Source organism: Chiloscyllium punctatum, chromosome 31 (assembly GCF_047496795.1).
Source record: "Chiloscyllium punctatum isolate Juve2018m chromosome 31, sChiPun1.3, whole genome shotgun sequence".
NCBI lineage: Eukaryota > Metazoa > Chordata > Chondrichthyes > Orectolobiformes > Hemiscylliidae > Chiloscyllium > Chiloscyllium punctatum.
The window spans coordinates 41,828,027-41,854,912 of record NC_092769.1 but is presented as its reverse complement, the minus strand read 5'-3'; the positions used below and the strand labels follow the sequence as shown (position 1 = coordinate 41,854,912).

Here is a 26,886-nt window from a genome sequence, read left to right as displayed (position 1 = left end):
ATTATCGATACACCATTTGATGATTTTGAGAATCAGCTCATGTGTTACTCTGTGAAGTATAAAGCATTATTAAAATTTATCAAGAATGATCAGAATTCACGAGCGCAATAATGTGATGAAGATTTATTGTGACTTTATTTTGGCTGTCGTTCTGAAAATTTAAAATGATGGTAAATTTTTGAATTGTTTTATGCAGAGCTAGTTATTGTGCGACCCAGTCCAGAGAATGTAACACTGTGATGGTCTTGATTACTGGGGCCAAGGGACCATGGTGACAGTGACTTCAGGTAAGAACTATGAACTTTCTTAGTATCTTTTTAAAAACTTTCTATTCATGTGACTAATTTCTGAAGTAAATGAAACTCAGATTCTGTGCTGAGTTTGGTTTGGTTCGGATTGATTTTTGTTCAGACTGATTATACACTTCAGTTAAGGCTCAGCAAATAGCTAAAATGGTGATGATGGCGTCAGTTGTTCCGTGTATCTCTTTTATTTTGATCAGATAGGCATTCTATGTGGCTGGGTTACTTGAAACACTAATGTCTCTTAAACAGTCAGCTATAAATAATGTTTAATGTCAGTGACACACTAACTGTGAGTTTTATTGTCAACAACAAACGCTAAGAATTCAAAGATGTTTGAGATATTACCAAACATGATTAAAATATGCTAAAATATCATTATTCATTTCTTGAATATATGTTCTTACCATGATTATATTTTCTCATTTATTTTGTTGATGACAAGCAGGTTAGAAACTGTCATAAAATTTTCTTGCGGTGCTATTGTGCAATTTGTTGATTAGATTCTGAGTTGTTTTACTTGATTCTGTTGAATTGTGTTCATTGGATTTTGGCTTTGTTTTTACTTAGTTTTGTTGAAGTGTGTTGATTGGTATTTGAAATTGTTTTATTTGATTCTGTTGAAGTGAATTGGTTGGATTCTGATTATGTTTCATTCAAATCTGTTGTTTTGAGTTGATTGGATTCTGATTTTATTTTCCTTGATTCTGTTGAATTGAGTTGATTGAATTCTTATTCAATTTGTGGAATTGATCAGCGTTTTCATGCTTTCTGTAATTGGTGTTTTCTTTCTGGTGAGGAGATTGTCTCTCTTGATTACTGTTCATTACCAATATTTGTGAAGATCTATTATTTTTCATGAATTATTTCTGCAATGGTTCAACTTATATGACACATTTTTCTCTGCTTGATTGAAACATTACATCCATTTGTAACGGTCTGAAAACCAACTTAAGGCAGAAACCCAGAAGTGTGAGAAATGAAAAAAATAAGTTTTTAATGCATTGAATTTTTAAAAAAAAAACTCATTTCTAATTGTAAACTAACTGAATTTTGTTTTGAGTAGCCTCATTCAAAATAAAATTTGGGACTAAAATCTGAAACTGCAGAATTGAACAGATTATGTAATTGAAACTAACTTAAAATTATAATGCGATAATATTTGTCCATTCAGTAATTTTGTTTTGACCATGAAGTGATTAATCAATATATGCCTTCAACCGCTCTACTGTGTGCTGCACAGGATTGTCATGATCAAGAAGGGTGTGCAGGTTGGAAATAAACTGTTGCCAGAAACGTTACAGCTTTAAGTGTTAAGTCCCCTCACAAACAAGGTTGCTGTTATGACTTGTTATTTCTATTCAATTTAATCATTAGTTTGCTTGATTCTGAGCAGCTTTGTTAGGCTTCAATTTGTTTTTTTTTGTGTGAGGTTACATCATGTTCTTGGTTCTGTTGAAAATGTTTGCAGAGCCAGTTCTGCTGCAAACACACCATGTTGTGATCTGGTGATCGTTCATCTGTTGAGGAAGGACTGTGCTTGGGTAACATTAAGTGTGTTATATTTGGGAAACCGTTTCTGGTTTCTACATTTTTTTGCAATGTTAACACGGTTGGTGACAGTGAACCGCTCCAGGTTCATCATTCAATGCAATCAGCATGCGAGTTGAAATTTCATAAAGCCTATTATTAAGTGAAAGGCAAATCGCAATGGTTTTAGAAATGAAGGGAAAACAGATACCTTCGGGCGCCATTTTTAATTAAAAGTAATAATTAAGGATTAATCTAATCCATGCTTTCCAATCCAAATTCAGAACTCCACTATCTAGTTCAATCACAAGGTCTGTCTTTAAACAGTTTACAAGTCATAGAGAAATATAAACAGCATTTCAAAAGTCTAATGTTCTAATAGTTCTTGCTCTTGAGCAAAAATGCCATGACTGTGTTATAATTGATCAAGAAACACCTTTCAATTCCGCTGTACACTACATACATATTTTTCTGACTGAAAAAGATCATTGACAAAGACCATTTGGAAATTCTGCACACTTCTATGAAGATCAGATCAGTTTCACTGCTTTGATCAGTTTCATACGTAAGTTGAGTTAATTCATTGTTATGTCCCTGATTAAACTGGATTTGCAGGATAAAAATAAAACATTAACTGAATTATTTAATCTGCACAGTGCTTTATGTGTTCCCAATCTGTGCATTTTAAATAAATAGTTACATTTTACAAAAAAAATCAACTGAAGAGTCATTCTTTCGGAAACAACGGCTATAGTGAATTATGTGACCAAGGACAAATTTTGGATTAATTAAAATAATTCACTCATGAACTCGCAGGGCAGCATGGTGGCTCAGTGGTTGGCACTGCTACCTCACAGCGCCAGGATCCCAAATTCGATTCCACCCTCTGGTGACTGCCTGTGTCGGGTTTGCACATTCTCCCTGTGTCTGCGTGGGTTTCCTTCGAGCGCTCTCGTTTCCTACCACAATCCAAAAGATGCGCAGGTCAGGTGATTTGTGCAATTTAGCACAGCCATAGTGTTCAGGAATGTCTAGGTTAGAGTGCATTAGTCAGGGGTAAATATAAATTATGGGGAATGGGTCTGGTTGGGCTACTTACTGTTCAGAGGGTCAGTGTGGAATTGTTGGGCCAAATGGCCTGTTTCCATACTGTAGGAACTCTACTCTTAAAACCATGGGAGTACTTGCTGCATACGCAGAGAATTCATTTTACATCGATGTGTTCAGACATATGCAGAGTTCACAAATTTGCAGAAGACATGAACGAGAGGATAACGGAGCACATTGTTTATTCAGTCACTGAAAGTAGAGTAATATTTATTTTAATGAAGATACTTGACCGATTTATTGCAATGTAGCGATCCGAAGGAATCTGCTCACATTTGTTAAGTGTGACAATCGTTTAGATTAGATTTCCTGCAGTATGTATCGGGCCATTTAGCCCAACAAGTCCACACCGACCGTCTGAAGAGTAACCCACCCAGACCCATTCCCCTACCCTATATTTACCCCTGACTAATGCACCTAACACTATGGACAATATAGCATGACCAGTTGACCTGACATGCACATCTTTGGATTGTGGGAGGAAACCCACACAGACACAGGGGAGATTGTGTAAACTCCACATCGGCAGTCACCCGAGGCTGGAACCGAGCCTGGGTACCTGGATCTATGAGGCAGCAGTGCCCACATTTACATGGACATCTGTTAAAGCGGGCAACTCCAGACAGAAGCATGTTTTCAATTCATACCTTTTTAAACATTTTCGTTCATTAAAAGCAGTAAACAAGAAAATTACCTTGCCCTGATTCCTTCAACAGAAATGCTTTCCACACTGAAATGCATTATTGACTTTATGCAGTGCATGCAAAATCTCCCCAGTTCAAGGAACGTTTTAAGAATATGTAAAAATAATTTGGAGAATAATCCATTGCCTCCGGATCTGTGCTTTAATTGGCGATATTTCTCACCTCAATCCTTTTATTAAATACAATGACTTATTAAGTTTACTAACTCAGTGGTTATTTATGTTCATTGTGAACACATTCTCGTTCACATTAATCCACTGGTTAGTTCCTCTGATGAATGTTCAAGTACAGTGAATATATTTGACGTGAGGAGTTGAGCAATGTATCCTCTTGGATTAAGTCTGTTGTACAGTTTGTTTCAGTGCTATCTCTGACTAACTTGTCAACGGTCCTGACCATTTGTAAATTGTGCAATTCGATCCCTGAATCTCAAACAGTTCAATTTCATCTCGCGCTTCAAAACCATTTTTATCGGCTAGAAATACAATATTCGATTAGGTGCCTCAGAATTGAGAGCCCTGACTAAGTTGTTCCAATCAGAACGAACGTTTCAGGAACAAAAGGCAGATAGCAAGTGTTTTGAAATTGGTTGTTGGCAACAAGAGATATTTGATTGAGCGAGGCAGATGGAAATATGCTGTATACTTTCTTTGTGCCTCAGTTATGCAGGACATGTTTTGTGGCACAATGTGGAATCAGAATTTTTTTGCATCTTATTATTTGAAAACCTATTATTAGCTTTTCATGTCACTGGCAACGGACATATTACACTTCAAAACATTTTAATCTTTTTCAGACTAAGTAGACCATCTGGTGCAGCAATATTCACAGGGGAAAGAGGAAGGGAGTTCGAGGTTGGAATCCAGCGACAGTGAATTGATAGCAATACAATTCCTAGTTTTATTCCTCTGTAGTTCCCATAGAGTTTGAACAATTCGGAGCTGCTATCAAAGTATTCTTGGATAAATGTTGAAATGTTACTTTCATTGTACAAACATTCTGGAACAATTCCTGGTTGTTGGAAGGTGTTAATAACTAACATGGTTTATGTACTGTCAAAACAGGTGGGCTGTGTTCTCTGTGATAGTGTCGACCTCATTGTGTTCAGGTCTGTTGTGATGTTGTAGTAGTGTTCCTGATTCTGTGCCAGGTGGCCTGTGTTCACTTACAACCTGTTAGAGAGGTATGTAACACCATCTCTTATCAGGTTACTTCAGTGCAAGAAAGCAGATTGAGATGTTTGGTTGTTTGTTGGAATTCCACTCACAGAGGCCAGTGAAAGCGATTCAATCGCTGTCTTGACTTGTGTCTCTTAGATATTAAACAGAATTATGGCAGTTAGCAGCTTTTTCCAGATCAATATTTGTTCACAAGCGTTTGGGCTTCGCTAGATGGTGTTAATGGAGTAAGTGCTCACCTTTATATTAAACCAGTGCTGTAGCTGAATTTGATTGTTCAGTCCGGTGGGAGTTCCGCTGAACCCAACACTTGCAGCAGATGGAGATAACTTTTCAGTTGGTCTTCAATTGCTATCTCCGACCATCCAGTACCTCTGCTAAGAATCCTTTTTCCAACAGGAGTCAAGCCAACGTAATCACTGTTTATCTCAACAGGTGTGAGCTCTTGTGCCAAAAACATGAAAACAATTTGGTGAAGAGGGGGGCTCTGGATGTGAAAGGTTAACCTTGCCTTCTCTCCACAGGAGCTGCTAGACCTGCTGAGTTTCTTCAGAAATTTCTGTCTTTTATTTTGGTTTTCTAGCATTTAAAGTTTGTTGTTTCATTGAAAAAAGTTCTGTTCGATTAAACACGTTCTTCAGAGTAAAGATGCATTTGAACAAATTGCGAATGTTCAGAGATATTAAATATCAGAGAATCATTGAATTTGAGCGCCCTGATCTCGAGCTGGAGTTTCACAAAAAAGTATTATGAAGGAACAACCCACTCCAGAGTGCAGTGGCTGCTGTAATTGGGTGGAAATGATTTTGATCACTCAAATAGAGAATGTCAATGATCTCGTTCCAAATAATCAACAGAATTTTTTTAAAGCATGTGTGAAACAATTAATTTGTTGAAATATTTTAATAAAAAGTGTTCACCGCCAGTGCTAGCTTAACGAATGACACAATGATAGGAAGGTAGGAGCAAGAGGAGGGCACTCAGCCCCTCGAGCTGTTCCACCACTTACTTAGATCATGGAGCATCTGTGAGCTAAATCCGCAGGTCTCCCTTTGGCTAAAATTCTTTAACACCTTTGATTAACAAGCAAAAACTATCCTAGATTTACTGATTCAGTAAACAAAGGGAGACACCATTATTGAAAGACATTCCTGTGAGTACTGTGAAACAATGAGGCTGGAATTAATTGCTCATGAAAGTAAACTTTAAATCTATGACTATTTCCAATTGAAACATCCAAATCATCATATTTCATTAATTTAACACTATACTTCCCTGGAATAAAGAAATATAATGTGTGATTGCCTTGCTAAAAATGAGGGATGCTTGATTCCTATTATATGATTAAGAAATAGCTCTGTTCCTTTAGTGAAAACACAGTCAAATCACACAAAAGGAAACCATGTCATCTTGTGTAGACACACAAGTGCCTCAAACAATTTACAATTCTTCCAGTGGTTGTTTGAATCTCTAGACCGGTGTGGAAGTGTCAGACTTTTTATATTGCCTTGAGAAACCAGTTGTCATCAGTCTATTTGAATTGCTGAAGTTGGTGTGGTATTAGCACATTCACAGCGCTGGTCGGAAGTGAGTCCCATGGCTGTGATTGAGGAAGAGGAAACGGGCAGGGAAATAGTTGTGAGTCAAGTTGAAGTCTGATTTGGAGGAAAGCTTTCAGGAGAAGTATTTACATACATGTGCGCCCTTATCCTCAAGGGTCACAGTTTTGGAACATGCTGCCGAAGGGACATGACAGCATGCAAAATGGAAGCTGAAGAAGGCACCTTGGCCCCTCGAGAAGGCTATTCCATTCATGGGATCATCATTAATCTTGCTGCTCACCAATTTTCCCAACACTCGATCACATTGAACCTGATTGTTTACTATTCAGCAAAAGAATGGTGAACCTTTGGAATTCTTCACCACAGAAATTGATTGAGGACAAAACATTAAATGATTTCAATAAGGAGATAGATTCCTTCAATCCTTAAAAAAATGCTACAGATATGTAGGAGAAAGGGAAACAGGCTACAATATTGATTGAAAGCCATGAAAACATTGAATGGGACATGGTTTGTAGGTTTGTAAGTTTGCAAGTTTGCATGTAATGCCAACATTGGTGGTATAATTGGCAGTGAAAGTTATCTAAACGAACAGTGAGATCTTTTAGATTAGATTAGATTACTTAAAGTGTGGAAACAGGCCCTTCGGCCCAACATGTCCACACTGCCCCGCCGAAGCTCAACCCACCCATACCCCTACATCTACCCCTTACCCACACTACGGGCAATTTAGGATGGTCAAGTCACCTGACATGCACATCTTTGGACTGTGGGAGGAAACCGGAGCACCCGGAGGAAACCCACGCAGACACGGGGAGAACGTGCAAACTCCACACAGTCAGTCGCCTGAGGCGGGAACTGAACCCGGGTTTCTGGCGCTGTGAGGCAGCAGTGCTAACCACTGTGCCACGGTGCCGCCCACGGGCCAATGGGCTGAGGAGTGGCAGAAGGAGTTTAATTTAAATGAATACGACGTGGTGCATTTTGAGAAGATAAATCAGGTCACAACTTACAGAGTTAATGGTAGGACTTTGGATAGTGATGTTGAACACTGAGGAACCTGAGGGTTCAGACTCATAGATTCTTGAAAGCGTTGTCTCAAGTAGCTAGTGTGTCGAAAATGTTTTGCACATGTACCTTCATTGGTCAGAGCACTGAGTGCAGGAGTTAGGGCTTCATGTTGTAACTGTCCAAAACATTGGAATGAACTGCCAGAGGAAGTGGTAAATGCAGAGATAGGTCGAACATTTAGAAGATATTTGAACAGCTACAGGAACAGGATAGGTCTGGATGGATATTGGTCAAAGGCAGGCAAGTGGAATTAGTTTAATTTGGGAACTCTGGTCAGCATGGATGAGCTGGACCAAAGGAACTGTTTCTGTGCTGTACGACTTTATGACTCACTGACTTTATATTGGAATAGGCTCAAAGTTGGAAGGTGGTGAGCAAGTGAGGGGCTAGATTGGGTATGTGGGAGAGTTTGGGCTGGTAGGCTGTGAGGTGTTGGCTGGCTGCTGGGTAAGCTTGCATGCACTCTGTCTGGCAAGGTGGCATCAAGGTAAATGGTAATGGTCACAGGATAATTTGTTCAAATTGTGCTTGGTAGGTGAGGGGTAGTTTGAGCTGAAATGCAGGAGGTCTGTCTTTGCGAGACAGGATTATGGAGAGGTGGGCAGGATGCCAGGCTGGTTAGTGCAGCGGTGGGCAGAGTGCCAGGATGTTTCAGGGTGGAAGGTCACTGTAATGAAGTGACAGGTGGACGTGTTGTCAAAATGCAAAGCTCGGAGTCTGGCAAAATGGTAGGTTGTAAAGCACAGATGTGAAAGGAGTGAGGATGCAATGTGCACAGGTTGACTTGGGTAAGATGAGGAGGTCAGTGATCAAGGGCTGAGGTCATGTCTTGGGTAGTGGGCTTTTGTCAGAGGTTGTGAAAATGATGGTGCCAGGTCCAGTCAGGGCCAGATTCACCATGGGCCAGGTGCAGGGCGGCAGGAGTGTAAATGAGTGAAAGGAATTGAGATCATATGTCCATCTGGAATATAGAATATAGAACATTACAGTGCAGTACAGGCCCTTCAGCCCTCGATGTTGCGCTGACCTGTGGAACTAATCTGAAGCCGATCTGTCCTACACGATTCCATCTTCATCCATATATTTATACAATGACCTTTTAAATGCCCTTAAAGTTGGCGAGTGTACTATTGTTGCAGGCAGTGCGCTCCATGCCCCTACTCCTCTCTGAGTAAAGAAACAACCTCTTACATCTATCATCTATGTCCTCTCCTGCTAGCCATCACTATTCAAGGAAAAAGACTTTCACTGTCCACCCTCTGTTTATCTTTTATGTCTCAATTAAGTCACCTCTCAACCTTCTTCTCTCAAACAAAAACAGCCTCAAGACCCTCATCCTTTCCTCATTAAACCTTCCCTCCATCCCAAACAACATCCTGGTAAACCTCCTCTGATCTCTTCCAAAGCTCCCACATTCTCTCTATAATGTGGTGACCAGAACAGTACACAATACTCCCAAGTACGGCCACACCAGAGTTTTGTACAGCTGCAGCCTAACCTCGTGGTTCTGAAACTCAGTCCCTCTATTGATGAAAGCCAACACAAAGTATGCCTTCTAAATAACTCTTATCAAACTGGCTGGCAACTTTTAGGGATCTATGTACATGATCACCGAGATCTCTCTTCTCAGCTATACTACCAATATGGATTGCCTTGGATGTGTTTTGTGTGATAGGGGTTGTGTGTTCTGGGCATGAATGGGTAGGGTTTGTCAATGTGAGTGGAAATTTAGGTCTAGACAGAGTAAGTGCAGAGGTTCGTCTGAAAGATGAGGTTTGGTGGTGAACTGCGTGTCAATTTGATAGTTATTAAAGTTAAAGATTACCAGTTCATTTCTCAAATCATATTTACGTAAATACTCAGCTGTAACACTCCAAAGTCTCTGAACCTTAATGGTCCTCCATTTTTCAGAGGCCTCCAGAATTCAGATAATTGTAAATTAGATGTTTCAACTTCCAGACAATTGGCAGGAGTTCAGCCGTGACAGCGCTCCTCCCAGTCCCAGTGCTCAGCTCCTGCCTGTGCTGCTGCTGCAGTGACCTTCCTCCCAGAGAGAACATTCTGCCTTGCATTGATAAGTGAGGAAGGCTCACTGGACCTGATTTCCAAGTATGGGGACGGCAAACACGAGGGGACACAACTTTAAAGTGAGGGGAGATAGGTATAAGACAGATGTCAGAGGTAGTTTCTTTACTCATTGAGTTGTAAGGGAATGGAATGCTTTGCCTGCAACCGTAGTAGATTCGACAAGATTAAGTCATCATTGGACAGGCTTGGATGCTGCCTGAACTGCTGTGCTCTTCCAGCACCACTAATCCAGAATCGGATTTCCAGCATCTGTAGTCATTGTTTTTACCTCGGCATATAGACGTAGGTGGGATGGGCTTCAGATTAGTATGACAGGGTGGCGAAACATCGAGGGCTGGAGGGCCTGTATTGCACTGTAATGTTCTATGTGCTATGATTCACTCTGATTTCTCTCCGGGGGTACTGCCAGCGGTTGGGTATTTCCAGCAGCACGGTACCTAGTGGGGCAGCACGCTGGTTCTGTGGTTAGCGCTGCTGCCTCACTGTGCTAGGGAATCGGGTTCCATTCCAGCCTCGGTGACTGTCTGTGTGGAGTTGGCACTTTCGCCCCATGTCTGTGTGCGTTTCCTCCCACAGTCCAAAGATGTGCAAGCTGGGGGAATTGAAAATGTTGTGTTCAGTGATTGGGAGGTTAGTGCATTAGTCAGGGTTAACTGTAGCATAATAGGGTAGGGGAATAGGTCTGGATCGGTTACTTTTCAGAGGGTGGGTGTGGACTTGTTGGGCCAAATGGCCTGTTTTCACACACTGTAGAATTTTGATGAATCTGCATTTCCTTGGTTTGTATTTTGTGAAACTTCTTTGCTCTTCACAGCAATCCAGTGAAAGTGTCAGTTGGTGAGATCTTCAAAGTTACTGGGGTGGGATCAGGATGTTCTTCTTCCTAAATTATATGGCAATGGTCAAGGTCGAGGGCATGTTTCTAAAGAAGGAACCAATGATCATGATCAGCAACTGGTAGGAAACAAAAATAAACTCCAGTTATGCTGTAGACTCAGTGGGAGCATACTGGCAAACGTTTACAGCTGAGGATACATTTGAGTAACTGATAAGGTCAAATGAACAGAAACTAACTTGCTCAATTGGTCATTCTATTGTAGAGACACCATCTCCCCCCACGCTTTATGGCCTGGTCTCCTCCTGTCAGGAGCATGACACCGGTTCTGCGACCTTTGGTTGTTTGGCGATGGACTATTCCCCTGACGTCACCAAGGTAACCTGGAAGAAAGGTGGGGAGTTAATCACGACTGGATTTAAGACTTACCCATCAGTGAGAAACAAGAAGGGAACCTACACCCTGAGCAGCCAGTTAACCCTGCCCGAGTCAGCGGCAGATTGCCCCAGCAAAATCTACTGTGAGGTTCAACACAGCGGGTCACACAAGAGCAAAGAAATGCCATGTCCAGGTATGTGTTGTGGGAACTGAGATAAACAGAGCATCTGGGATTAATATGAAGAAGGCATTATTTATAACCGTTTTCACAGAATCACCTTATACAGCACCGGAAAAAGGCCCTTTGATCCATCCAGTTCACGCCTATCAATAACAGCCACCTAACTATTCCAGTCTCATGTGCCAGCAGCTGATCCATTGCCTTGTGTGACTTGCCCTTGCAAGGATGCATCGCAATACTTCATACCTATTATGAGGGGCTCAGTCTCTACATGACTTATAGGTGCTGAGCTCCAGGCTAACACCACCCTCTGTTTGATTTTGTTTTCCCCTGAGATCCACTTGGGAGCTCCTGGCCTTACCTTCACCCTGTGCCCCTGAGGCATTGATCTCTCCATCAAGGGGAAAGGTTTCATCCAGTTTACCCTGTCTATGCCTAAAATAATTCTAGACATCATGATAATCTTCTCCCTAATTGTCCTCTGCTCCAAGGAAAACCCCTGTCTATCTAAACTAGTTTCAGAACTAAAACCCTCCAACCCAGGCAAGATCCTGGCAAATCACCTCAATACTGCCTTCAGTGTAATCACATTCCTTCGATAACATGCATACAACGCTTCAGTATGGCCTAACCAGTGTTCTATTAAGTTCCAGTATCTTCTCCCTACTCTTCATTGTCATTGTCTCGGCTCATAAAAGCAAATATCCTCTCACCTTCTTAGCCTCTTTATCCAGACGACACAGTACTATAGGGGATCGGTGGGTACATGCACCAAAGATCCTCAGGCCTTTCCAGGGTTCCACCATTCAAAACGTCATACCTCACAGATTCTTCTGCCGAATTACATCACCTCACATTTATGCAGAATAATTTCCATTTGCAACTTCTCTTCACATACAACCAACCCTTTTATATCCTCCTGCAATCTAAAGCCATTATGCTCATGACTTACCAACATGACAGTTTTCATTTCATCTGTGAATTCACTGGTTAATCCTCCTAAATTTGAGTCTTAATCATTAGTATGTAAGAGAAATAACAAGGAAATCAAACCAATCCCTACAGAGCACCAGGAGACATAGATTTCCAGTCACGCAGACACCCGATGACTATTATCCCCTGCTCCCACCACTCAGCCAGTTCTCGATCCAATCTGTCAAATTAACTCCGATCCCATTGGCTCTGATTATTTCTATCATCTGGACATCGAGTTATCTCTCTGAAAACTACTATCAATTTCTTACACATGACTTCCTCTCAATAAAACCGTGCTGAAAATTGTTGATTTATCTTTCAAATGAAGACTAATTTCACTTCTCAATAGTTTCCCTCCCACTGAGATGAGCTTGACAGATCTGTGTTTTCATTATTTATACCTTCCTTCGTCCTGCATGACAGTGCAACGTTGGCTGATCTACACTCACTTGGCACAACTGTTGTGGCCAGACAGGAATTCTAAATTATTGTCAGCGACCCAACTATTTCATCCTTTGCATCGCTCAACAGCTCGGTATACTTTTCATCTGCCCTGGAAATATAACCACTTTTCATTCAGCAAGACAACACAGAACATCACGTCATGTGTCCTAATTTCTGAAAACTACATCACAACACCCCTCCATGTTTTCTGTCCCCACATTGTCCCTCTTACTAGTGAACACTGACACAACACGTTCGTTTTGACCACAAGCTAATCCTCCGGCTCCACTCCAATAATACACTTAATGAGCATTACTGTTTCCTGAATAATTTTTTTATTATGAATGAGCACGTAACTTTTAAAAATATTTTCCTTTATTTTGACTGCTATTATTTTCTCATGGTCCCTTTTGCTCTTCTAATTCCTCTGTCTTTCAAACTCCCCCATGCACATTCTGTACTCCATACTAATTCCTATTGTTTTGAGATTTCAGTATAGACCGGAAGCCTCCCTTGTTTCTCTTTATCTCCCCCTCCATGCTTTTTGGTGTCCAGAGCCCACTGCATTCTTGGTCCCACTCAGTGGCTTCCTGGGAAATGTCCTCCCTGTGATTTTCTTATCTCTCTCTTAAATGTGTCACACTGCTCTGACTCAGATTTACCAATAAGTGTCAGCTTCCAGTCCACTCTGGTCAAGTCATTACCTGATCTTACTAAAATTGTCCTTCCCTTTTTCAGAACTTTGGGCCAATTTCTATTCCTTTGCAGTACAATCTGAAATCCAACTGATTTACGATCACTGTCTGCAAAGTGCTCCACCATTGAGGTTTTACCCACTGGGTCGACTTCATTCCCTAAAGTTAAGTCCAGATTCACCCCTCTCTTGCAAGGTCTGGATTACAATTCTCAGTATTAAACACATACTTTGTTAAAATATTCTCCTGGGGCATTTTCAGAATTCTGCTCCCTCTAAATTTTTGACAAAATGAATATCCAAGCCTATGCTGAGGAAGTTAAAAACCTCTTTTCTCATTCCGCTATTTAAGTTACATTTCTCTGAAATTTGCCCATGTATGTTCACTTGCTCTTTTGGACCTATAGTAAGGTCTATCGTGCTCTCCCAGTAGTTATGTTTGCTGTATTTTGGTTTTGAAGTACTGTCCATTTGCCTTTGTTCGAGGAGGTAACCATGGTTTCATTTCTCTTTACAGCCTAAAATACTCTTGTCAGAATTGCGATAGAAGCAACATTCTGCACTGTACACCCCCAGCCCTCATCCTTTTCCATCTTTCCCTGTCTTGCCTGAAGGCACTAAATCCTGGAATGTTGAATAGCCACTCCTGCCTGGCTCTCAGTATGTCTCTGTGATAGCAACCACATCATTTCCTCATTTATGCCAGTAATTTGTCTGCCTTGTTCATCAGACTCTGTCATTAAAACGAATACCATCCAACATTGCTATCTCCCTTTTGATGTTACCGGCCTATAGTTTCTATGCCTCCTTGACTCCCTTGCTGTGTCCTATAATTTTAGCTTTTCACATTGTCCTGCTGATCTTTCTGTGTGGATCCCAGCTTCTCCAGCACTCTGCATAATTATGATTCTTGTATCCATTAACCACAAGAAACCTTGATATATGAGAACTGATTGTATTTGTTCTGAAATTCGTCAGATAATTTATGCGATGTGTTTCCTAATGATCTAGGTATTCTCCCACCAACTCTTCTCCTAACTGTGAGCTCCAGTGAAGAAATCGCAAGCAGCAAGTTTGCAACCGTTGTCTGTTCAATCATCGATTTCCATCCGAAGTCAATCTCCGTGAGTTGGTTGAAAAACGGCCGACCCTTGGATTCTGGCTTCTTCACGTCTCCCGTGTGTGAGGCAGACGGGAACTTCTCGGTGACGAGTCGGCTGATGGTCCCTTATGGTGAATGGTTCAACAGCGCAGTCTATACCTGCCAGGTCACTCATGGAGAGAACATTCAAAGTAAAAACATCACCGCACTCCAGGGTAAGAGACACACACTGAGAGAGCTACAAATCATTCTAAACTCTGATGTGAATCAAACATGCTCATTTATCAGGCGTAGTAGACAGTACGGTAGAGCTTCTCGTTTCCCAACATGCCACGTATCGCATTTCAGTTTGAGTGTTACATTAGCATCGCTCATGTCTCAACATTTTGGCAAGTCAGAAAAGCATGTTTCCTCTCTGTTGAAGATAGATATATAGACAGTGAGCTTTGTTAAATAGTTTATTGCCTGACCATGCTGGGAGAGGCGTTCAGAGGGCCCCTTCAAGGATAAGTTTGGGGGTGGAGGGGGGATATTGGAGAGATATCTGATTGAAACATAGAAAATACTGAGAGACTGAGGTCGAGTGAACGTGGAATAGATGTTTTGACTGGTCGGCCAGACTAGGACCCAAGGGCACAGTCTCAGGGCCAAAGGGGCACCGTTTAGAACTGAGATGTGGGGAGAAATGTCTTCAGCCAGAGGGTGATGAGGCTGTGGAACTTGTTGCTGCAGAGGGCTGTGGAGGCCAGGCCATTGTGTGTATTCAAGCCAGAGATAGATCGGCTCTTGTTTAGAGAAGACAGTAGAATGGCTGTAGCCCGAAACGTCGATTTTCCTGCTCGTCGGATGCTGCCTGACCTGCTGTGCTTTTCCAGCATCATTCTGATCTAAACTCTGGATTGGCCGTACAGCCTTATTCTGATCCTCTATCTTATGATGTTGTGGTCTCAAAAAGACGTGGTTAAAATATGCAGTGACCCTTACTTGAAAATAAATCAAAATGCGTTCAATGCTTCATTCCCTGCTCAGGAATGACCTGTTGGCCTTGGACATTGTACGACATTGATTTTTTATCTGGTACTGAGCTCTTTAACTTCATTTATGGGATCAGACCCCAGACCAAGTGGGTATCACATCAACTGGGATAAACGTGATCTCACTGAGCTTCTTTAAGATGGTCTCTGTAATTAGTGGATGAGGCAGGAGAATAAATTCTGGTAAGAACAGTCCAATAGGGATGAATGAACTAGGAACTCGAGACAGGCTGATTTAGCCTGGTTTGGGGTGGCGATGTTTACACAGTGAGTAGTGGATGTCTATAAAATTAGTGCACATTTCCATCGCGTTTGTAGATTAATTTAAGACGCTTTTGTTTGTTTTTTTTCTCCCCTGCTCTATGAAGAAATTAAAAAACGCACCTTAGTAAATAAAGTGAAAGTACAGACCAGTTACGAACAAACTGAATGGAGGGAAAGACTTAAGGAGATGGGTGTCCTTCTCGATATCCAATGCTGTACTCAATGTCTTGTTTTCTGATCTACTCCAAACACAGCTCACGAGGAACAATGACATAAATTAGAGAATGACATCACACCAATAACGCAAAGTATTTTTGATCAAGTTAAATATAATGAACAGAATTTACATGGCTGTTCACCGCTCCTGTAACACTTTAGAACTCTGCAAAGAGAATAATTATTATTTATTATAATTTGTCTCAAATGTAGGATGTGATTTGGTAGTCAGCATGACCAGCAGCATTTGCACCTAAGGATTATGAACATGGAAATGAACTCATTATATTGAGATTACTCTTGTCACAAGTATTAATAGATGGTGTTAAGTGAGAGACAGACTCTGAAAGAAAGATAATTCCATGGGTTACATGATGGTATCTTCGATTATTTTATTTTTCAGGTTTCACTTGTTACAAAGCCAGTGTTCTTTAGGAGTAATTACACAGGGTATGTTATAAGTAATCACAAATGCTTTCACAAATCAAAATACATCAACAACAGTAAGCATCGTTTCAGCAATAGTTGGAGTTGCCATTTTGAAGGTGGTGTATTCACCCTGTGAAGAAGTAATCTGAAGATTGACTGTTTGTATCATAAAGGGGCATTTTTCATTGACTTTGATTTTTGTTTCATAGAAGATACCGAGTGCCACCCTAACACCGTTAAAATCCTCCCACCGCCAGACGAACAAGTCTTACTGGAGGCGACGGTGACGTTACCCTGCGTTGTGTCCAATTTTCCTTCTGGAATCAACGTGACCTGGAAACAAGAAAAGAAGCCTCTGAAAACAGAGATTGCTGACCAGCCTGGACAGAATCCCGACAGCGTGATCAGCAAATTAGACATTTCTACTGAAGCCTGGATGAGTGGCGTTACTTTTGAATGTGTGGTGTACCATCAGAATCTACCGACTCCGCGGAGAGACTCCATCCACAAGGAGAAAGGTGAGATTAAAGCACAAAGGATCCCATGTGTAATCCAGATCCAGTTACATCAATGTCAGGCTTTGATTGGTAATGAACAAACACCATTGGGAGTATTAATGATGCATCTGAAGGCAGGATAGCTAGGTAGCTGATTAAGAAAAAGATGGACCAAAGGATATTGTATTCTGATTCAGTCAGATAAAGTGGGAAGAAGCCTGGGTTGTGACGTCACCATCGGCAATGACAGTTGGACAGAATGTCCTTGTTGTGGGCTGGAAACATGGAGGCAACTTTCACATTAAACTCGACTTTTTTTACTGGACAGAATGTGTACCATTCTGCTCCTTTAGTAAACGGAAGTGAATAAATCCCAAATTAAACATGGCATATTTTAATATTTAGTGAAATTGTGATATTGGTTCAGGATTTTTTGGTTGATTTATATTTGTCTCAAATATTCTGCAGTGATTAATCCGCTGGAGCCATCAGTGTCGGTCCTCCTGCCACCAACAGAAGAAATCTCCGCTCAGAGGTTTCTCTCCCTTACCTGTTTAGTGAGAGGTTTCTCTCCCCGAGAGATCTTCGTCAAGTGGACAAACAATGACAAGCCGGTGAATCCCAGTAACTACAAGAACACCGAGGTGATGGCGGAGAGTGACAACATCTCCTTCTTCATGTACAGCCTGTTATCCATTGCAGCGGAGGAGTGGGCCAGCGGTGCTTCTTACTCCTGTGTGGTGGGACATGAAGCAATTCCACTGAAGATCATCAACAGAACAGTCGATAAATCCAGCGGTAAACCAAGTTTTGTAAACATTTCGCTTGCACTGAGGGACACTGTTAAGTCATGTCAATAAAAATCTCAAAGTTGCATTTAATAATTCAACAGAAGTAATAGAAGTGTTTTTTTCCCTCCAGTTGTGAGTTAAATACTGAATTAATTGTTTCCCACCCTGACTTCCATTCCATCTGTGTAGTTAAAGTGGATTATTAACAGGTCGAGGACGAGTGTCTTGTGCAGTTAATGTTCTCTGCTCAGATACACCCTGGGTCAGAGACAGAGTAAAGCTCACTCATTGCAGGATTCTGCCAAATACCTTATCCATCCTAAATCCCTCTGTGACAAAATCTGACAATGTCCATTTTATGTCAAGGGTAGAGCACGAGTTTTGAACTTGGTGTTCTTGATTCTCCCGATTGGACACTCTTACAAAATTCATGTCAGTTTTAAACTGCCACATTGCACCAATTGGAAATGTAAATTTAAGACACGTTAAAATTAAATTTGATTGGGACATACCAATCGTAAATAGTGCAGAACAGTTTGAATGTAACCTTTGTTTCTGGGGAACTGCCAGGGATTTTGCACCAGCGCATGAGTTGACAGAATGTATCTTCACTTTCACACCAAAGAGAATCAACAGATAAGTTGTCGTGGAGCAGAGGGGAGGGGAATGATGAATGGTCTGTCCTCGTGCTCCCTGTGAAGAGTTTTCATGGAAGATGTCCTCTGTAATGTAACCCAGTTGCTAACAGGAACAATCAGCTTCTTGCTTACTGTCCAAAGATTTAACATTTCCTTGCAAAATAATACCTTTGAAGCATGTTGGACATGCTTGGCTCTGTGAACAAATGATTAACATTGATTCCCACAATCCAAAACTGATGTTTGCATCGTCCCGGTTTGTATTCCATAGGTTTGTTTCTGTTTTCTGGAGCACATGGGGTCAATTCTGGTATTCGAATACCTGATATCATTTTGTTTCACATACAGAACACAAGTAGACATTTTCTAATAAAGATATTCAGAAATGTTATCTCTTGGGCAGACAGAAATTCTATCACTGCAACAGAAGTGTTGCTCATAAAACACTTATCTCTCCATGATGATGGGAAATGTTTCCTACAACACCAAGGTCAGATCTAATTATGGGCAATCCATTAAAATTCGAACAATAAATTAGAATAATAAAAATTGCAGTCTGGTATAAGAACAGATACAGAGAGATGATCACAAATACACTCGTAATGACACATATACGAGCTCTCACCTAAAGACACATATTTATGTGCACACTCAAATGTGCATATCGATAAGATGTCACACACGCATACTCACACAGAGCCACACATGCAAGTGGCACTTGAACACTCTCTAAGCTCATACAAAAACTCACATACACCGAATGAAAATCATTTGCACAAATGAACAGGGGTACTCACACATAACCAGGAGAAACATAGACACACGGTAACACACAAATACATTTACATTCATACAGCACAATGCGTACAGACATACACGCATGAACACAGATACAAATTCCGAAAAATGTCCTCCCACTTGTCAACTCACACAGGCACGTAAGTGCACAGAGATAAATATTAATATCATAACTTTCCCATTTTCAGAATCACAAACATACAATGACAGAGGCAGCTTAATTAGTTATTTTTAAACCAAATTGATCAGCATGGATACAATATCACACGTACACACAAATTCAGAGTCTCACATGCAGACACACAAGTGCATAGGTCAACAAATAGAGGGGTGTTTATTAAATAAGGATAATGGGCATAAACATCAGCAAGCATCCACAAACAATAACACAAACAAGCTTCTCAGGAGATGGTTTGGGAAAGATTGCCACATAAGCAAACATCATCATATAAATATAAACATCCATCAAAGCATAACATTGCATGCTAACATTTATTAAGCATAAACATGAAAATAACCTAATGTAGGTAGGATCTGAAACAGACACATAAGCACACATTTTAGATAGCACTAATGAAAAGTGAACACTCACAAAGACATTACAAGATAAGCATAGGCAGCACCGAAGTGGAATATTAGCATGATGATGCTTACACAATGTGAAAAGACCAAAATTTAGGTACACAAACACATGAGCACACCAGCAGTAAAGGAACAGGAATATGTTTATTCACGCACAGACTCCAACGTGGGCAAGAGTGAAGTAAGAGACTGTCATAACCACATACACAAACATTAAAGGAAAATCAAACACACCAAGCAGTTGATCAAATAAACTAAGGGACACATGTACAAACACTTATTCCTAAATGTACAGATCCTACAAACAAAAATATGAAGCAATGTCCTGACTGTGATGTCACTTATATTCATGATTTGCCAAGCAATTGGTCACCAATACATAAAGATGAGAATCACATTTGAACTTTTATTCAGTGATGGCCACAATTTTCAACTAAAGTGCTGTCACAGCCTATATTTAAAATATAATGATATAATTAAAGTAATTATTCATAATAATCATTCCTCAAATAATAATATCCTTAAATAATAGATTGAAAGAAAAATAATTTAAAATGTTCTGACATGGACAATGAAGAAAGAACATGTGCAGTTAGTATTTGTAATTTCTTGCTGAGAGTCAATAATGCACTAATAGATACAGATAAGAATCACACTTGAGAAATACCTGACTGCTTTATGAAGATGTAATGATCTATAATTACATGACTTGGATGCAGATAGATCGATCTGGATCAATAAACAATCTAAATGCGTTCTCTCGGCTTTATATTCATAGATTCAATAGATCACACTTGGATTGAAGACTATGAGGATGATAACAGCAACATCTGGACCACTGCCTCCACGTTCATCACCTTGTTTTTCCTGAGTACTTTCTACAGCGCTGCCGTCACTCTGGTGAAGGTGAGAATAATCACATCTTTCTCACACCAAGCAGCCCAATATGTTTTGTGAAATCTCTAAGTGTGCCATTGAATAAACATTAAGTCTGAAAGTCCCTGATCATAAATATCTGCGTCATTGCTTTATCTCTCTTTTCCAGGTTAAGTGAATGAATTGTGGACCCCCTTGATTTTCCTGATCTGCTTATCAAGGTCTCTGAATTCCCAATCTACAATCTGTCCTGTTGCTGACTCTAACAGTGAGATTACTTCAGTTTATCAGCGTGTAACTGAGACAATTATTGATGGATTTTCCTTTTTACTTTGATATCTTTGAGATAGTTGTGGTTGGAGAATTTGGAGCTTCCCAGTTGTTTGAAGTCCATTTGTTTTGCTTTTATTAGTTCCTTCCTCAGAATGGTTGCCTACCCTTTCTGATGGGCCTTTGTACTCCTTTTCTTATGACTGTTACTGATGTAACCCTTTCTGATGAGCCTTTGTACTCCATTTCTTGTGACTGTTACTGATGTAACCCTTTCTGATGAGCCTTTGTACTCCCTTTCTTGTGACTGTTACTGATTTAACCCTTTCTGGTGAGCCTTTGTACTCCCTTTCTTGTGACTGTAACTGATGTACAGAAAACTCCCAGCTCACTGCACATGTGTTCTCATCTCAATGTGGCATCCAGCCATTATATTCACTTCTGTTAGCTTTTACATCAACTTTTTGGATAAAAATGCTTTCTGAAATTGTTAATAAATCTCGAATGAATATGCACTAACCTTGAGTTTACTTAATTCTTTCTTCAAGACCAGTCAGTAATAATACATTTTCCCACATCCTACTCCTTTCCCAGCCAAATGCTTTCACTTGTTCTGTTTGGTTGTGTTTCATCCAGTCATTTAGTTTAATGCTGCGCAACCATGCAGCCCACTAATGTAAATACATCTATCACACGATATGCCTGATGGAACACTCCAGAGGCAGAATGATTAGAGAACATTTCCTCTTATGCACAAAGGGTCACGACCTTGGGTCATCTAATGATACAAATGAGGAGCTTTTTATCGAAGCCTATAAAAGGCAGGCAAAGGAGTTTGAAACTTTACTCTACACTGTCTAAACTAAAAGTACTCCCAATGTGGGGACAGCCTGGGTTAGTAATGCAGAAATCGCCACCTAAAGCGCCCAACGAAACATTCATCAGCCAAAAATGTCAACCTTCAGTCAGGTATTCAGACACAACACGTGCACAATACAAGGGCGGATTCTCAGGACTGGAGTTTTTCTCACACCTAAATCTCATGGAGCACAATTCCTGGCATCTATTTGACACACCACACCTGTCAAATCCCAGGGAATGAGACTGAGATCTATCTGAGACAGGGATATTACTGAACAGCAACCCTCACAAATAATAAATCAGAGGTCGATGTTGATCAGGCAGAGCTCATGAGTATTGAAATATTCAGCCATTGGGATCTATGTGACGCAAGACGGAATTGAGAACCAATCGGAGCAATTGTTCACAGAGTCTGGAAACTATCAGCAGAGGAGAACATTCTCAATTTCTCAGAGTTGGTGAGGTGTATCATTCCGGGAATAGTGTTGTGAATCAGTCACGTACTCAATCTCATAACTTCGCATCTTTTCAAAAACGTGGCACCGGAAACAAGATGCAACATTCCAGTTGAGACAAGAGACTGTTTTATTTGAGTTTAATATAATTGCTTTGTGTTTGTTCTCTACAGCGTTATTGATGAAGTTGGGTTTATTTGCTCTTCTGTCCATGTGCCATGGTACATTCCCTGATTTGTGCACATACACACGGAGGATCCTCTGCTCCTTCGCCCCTTTGGGTTTACACCCTAACTATTGTATGTTCCTCTGAGTTCATCACAAAACAAAGAAGCACGTCACACCTCCCTGACACTGAGATCTATCTGGCACACCGATGTTAATGAATAACAATCCTCAAAAATGATAAATCACAGGTTGATTTCGATCAGGGAAGGCAGAGATGAGAAGTTTTGGAAACCCTGATGCTTTCCATGTCCTGTCCCACAACCCTCTGTCAAACTTGATGCTCTTAGCTGTTCTTCCAATATCCTAACATTTTACCTTAAATTGCTATTAATATTTTTCTGTAATTTTGCATTATATACCAAAGCACAGGGTGAACCAACAAGGACTCCAAACACTGAACTCTGAGAACGTACACAATAAGGCAACCTACATTCTGAAACGACAAACCCCCGTTAACAAATAGTTGACAAGTACAAAACAGCGGCTGAGATTAACTTGAACTCATCAAAATAAATGGAAAGTCCTCTGGGGGTACAGCGGTGTAGGCAAGACCTGGGCAGACAGAATGGAGATCGGTTTGTAAAATTCTTGTTTATATCCAGAATTTTCCTTCCACACAATGTAACCTTTTATATCCCATCACCCAAATCACCCATGGTATCTTTATTTTCAGCTACGAACCATCACCAGTAAATTGAATAATTTATGTTCAAAGCCCCTCCCACCATCAAAGGCACGGCAGAAATAGGAAGAGCTAGAAGGAGATTGGAGTCAATTTTTCTTGTGGTGAAATATAAGTGCTGTTCTAACACAAGGTATTTCTGAGGGATGGTCCAGTGAAGCTATGTGGATGGAACTCATAAATAAGAAGGGCATGATTACTTTGATGCAATTGTAATAGTCCCCCCAGTAGTCAGAGTGAAATTGAGTAACAAATATGTTGAAAGATCTTATTTATATTGAAGAATAATAGGATTTTAAACTTCCAAACATACAGTGGGACAGCCATGGTCTTAAGAGCTTGGATGGTGAGGAATTTGGTAAGTGCTAAAGTCGATTTTCTTCATTAATATGCAGATGTAACTGTCACAGAAGGAGCAAACCTGACCTACTCTTGTGATACAAGGCAGGGCAAGTGACTGAATGGTTAGTAGGGGAGCTTTTTGGGGCCGGGGTCATAATTCGATTAGTTGTAAAATATCTATGGAAAGGATTGGCATAATGTATAAGTTAAAGTTGTTAATTGGAATAGAGCAAATTTTGATAGTATGAGACAAAAACTTTCAAGGGTTGATTGGAGTAGACTGTTTGCAGCTCAAGGGACGGCCGGCAAGAGTGAAGCTTTCAGAAGTAAGATAACGTGAGTTCAGAGGCGTGATGTTCCTGTTAGTGTGAAGATAAGGCTGGTAAGAGGAGGGAACACTGGAGGAATAAAGATATTGAGGCTCTGGTTCAGATTAAGAATGAATCATATATTAGATATAGATAAATGAGATCAAGTGAATCTCGAAGAGTCCAAGAGGTGCAGGGACATTCTAAAGAGGGAAATGAGGAGGGCAAGAAAGGAAAATGAGATTGCCTTGGGAGGTAATGTTCAAGATAATCCAAAGAGATTCGACTAGTACATTAAGAGCAAAGGGGTAGATCATAGAGTCATAGAGATTTACAACTTGGAAACAGGTCTTTCATTCTCACTTGCCCATGCTGACCAGATATCCTAAACTAATCTAGTCCCATTTACTAGTACTTGGCCCATTTCCCTTCCTATTCGTATACACACTCAGATGCCTTTTATATGTTGAAATTGCACCAGCCTCCACTGCTTCCTCTGGCAGTTCATTCTATACACACCATCCTCTGCATGAACATGTTACTCCTTAGGTACTTTCAACTTTTTCCCCTCTCACTCTAAACCTATACTCACGAGTATAGGTTTAGGTGAGACTCCACCCAACTCAGGGAAAAGACCTTGTCTATTCACCATAAACATGCCTCTGATGATCTTTATAAACCTTTATAAAGTCACGCCTCAGCCTCCAACGCTCCAGAGAAATCAGCCCCAGCCTATTCAGCCTCTCCCTATATAACTCTACATGGCTGTGAATATGTATAAGCCTAGAGGGATGGCTTCATAAATCATGTTACATTTTATATAAATGCTTTTATTAAAAATTATCATTTAGCTTAAAATGGAGGATGGGTGCCTTTTCAATTTCGTACCAGTAGCACAGAAAGACCTGAGGAAATAAGCTGCAACAAAAAAATGGACAAAAAGTTATTGCACTACGGATAACCTCACCATATCATTCGTGTAAAAATTAATTCCCTGTTTTGACCTTGCAGTTAATAGAGTCTATTAATTAACCCTGTGTTTGGAATAATTTTCATCTATCTGTCATTCTACATTTAGTTGTTATAGTTACCGTGTAGATTACTGCACCGCTCTAAAAATTCAAAACAAAATAAAGTAAAACTGCAAATTAAATATTGTATCTAATTACGACAAAAAAAATGAGCAATTCAATGACACCAAATTGGAAAGGAATGTTGAAATGTAGCCAATTCTGAAGACTACAAGAAGTTGCAAGCGATCATTAATTAATTTAGGGTATGTTCAAATAATTAGCAAATGAAGATCCACACAGATAAACGTAAGGTGATCCATCTTGGTAGGAATAATGTGCAGGTCACTTATTCAAAGATGCACGTCTAAGTGAGGGAGACAAACAAAGGGATTTCAGACAATTACATCAGTCACTAACAATTTCACCACAGGTTCCAAAGGCCATAAAAATGCAAAAAAAGCTCTTAGCTTTATCTCGAAAGGGATAGATTTGAAAGTAGGGTTCCTACAAAAATTTGGTTGACTATAATTAAGAGTATTGCTTGCAGGTCGAGTTGACATATTATAGAATGTATGAGAAAGAGTGAAGAGAAGATTTATAAAAATGCTACACAAGTTTCTGGCTGTGTATATCACGAAAGAATTGTTGGGCTGTTCACTTCTCTCTTGAAAAGAAGGCTGACAGTTCTAAAATTATGAAAGGTTTTGAAGGAGAAGGTACAGAGAAAACATTTCACTTTGGGATAGAACATAACTAGAGGCTGTCAATATAAGGCGGTACCTCAAGAAATCCAAAAGGGAATTCGAAGAAATCTCTTCACTGAAAGAATGATGAGAATGGGGAATATGTGACCAGACGGAATAGTTGAAATCAATAGTTTAGATGTGTTTCAAGGAAACTAGGCGAGCACTTGGAAGGGTTGGGAATAGAGAATTACCATGGGCGATTTAGATGAGGAAAGATGTGAAACACCTTGAGTGGAACAGAAGCACTGGCATGGACTGATTGTGCCAAATGGTCTGTTTTTCCTCTGTAATCCTATGTAGAAAATCACCATTGTATGAAATAAAAAGTGTATTCAGAACAGCTAGAAAAATTATAAAGTTTCTCACAAAACGTCTGGAGTATTCAGCAGTGAATGTAAATGATTTTATCACATGGCCACACTTCACTATTTGCTTAATAGCACTAAAAAGCATTAATCACAATACTCTTACGAGGAGTAGGAGTAACCCATTGTTCATGCACCAAGTGGGGGATCTTAATGACTTATTAATGGCCAACCTGGTCCTGGGAATGTTGTGAACACTCTAGCCCTCACGGCTTCTTTCACTCACATACTCTGATTTCCAGTTCCCGTAATGATCGCTACCATGGACAGGAGACTGTTCAATTATGCAGATGGGATACCCTGTTGTGAGCCATGAGGTACTTCATTAGGAGGGACATCCTGCAGGCGTGTCTCTAGGATGCAGGAGGAGGTCTCCCACGCAATAGAGGACCCACCCACTGCTAATAAACTGCCAGCACTGGCGGGAACAGACTCTACATTGACCACCTGAGTGGTCATCCTTTCCCTAATTTGGGATCAATAAAATACTACGGAGGTGGAAATATGAGAGCCACTGAAACTCCTTCCTTCCCTTGTCATCTTCCACTGTATTATCCACCTAATGACCTTGCTGCCTGTCCCTTGAGGCCTGATAGACCCCAGTCCCATTCCAATATTCAAGAACATGAAGAGCTGGAAAACTGGTCCAAATTGATAAAGCTTAACACAAACAGTCTTGGCCTGACTGTCAAATTCTAAAGTGTAGCTTGAGATGAGTTCAATAAAAATGGCAGAAGTACAGAAACAACCGCTTCCATCCATCAGAAACAAATTTCTATGTATGGGAACGGGATGGTCCGCTATTTGGAATGGAGCAGTGTATTTGAAGACTTAATGAGGAGCAGCAATGTGATGTGATGGATGTGAGCACAGTTTGAAGCTGTTTGCTGATTCAGTTTTGCTAAAGGTTTGGCAGATACATTCCAATTAAATCTGCCAAAAGAGGACATTATTACTCACATTTATGAGATGCTTTAACGTAGAACATAGAAAAGTACAGCGCAGAACAGGCCCTCAGATCCACGACAGTGTGCCGAGTTTTAATCCTAATTTAAAATATAATAACAACCTACACATCCCTCAACTCCCTGCTAACCATGTGCATGTCCAGCAGTCACTTAAATGTCCCTAATGACTCTGCTTCCGCCACCACCGCTGGCAATGTATTCCATGCATTCACACCTCTCTGTGTAAAGAACCTACTCTAACGTCTCCTCTATACCTTTCTCCGAATATCTTAAAACTATGACCCCCTCGTACCTGTCAATCCTGCCATGCAGAAAATTCTCTAGCTTTGATTTTATCTATTCCTTTCATTATTTTGGACACCTCAATCAGGT

At 40.4% G+C, this 26,886-nt stretch overlaps 1 gene segment (V, D, J or C); it reads left to right on the top strand.

Annotated features, from left to right (window-relative positions):
• The first annotated feature begins 204 nt into the window (after positions 1-204).
• Positions 205-17,451, top strand: LOC140456874 (Ig heavy chain C region-like). The segment is given in 5 exon segments: positions 205-287; positions 10,643-10,948; positions 14,061-14,366; positions 16,304-16,612; positions 17,060-17,451. Coding segments are annotated over 5 exon segments (1,332 nt in total).
• The last annotated feature ends 9,435 nt before the right edge of the window (positions 17,452-26,886 follow it).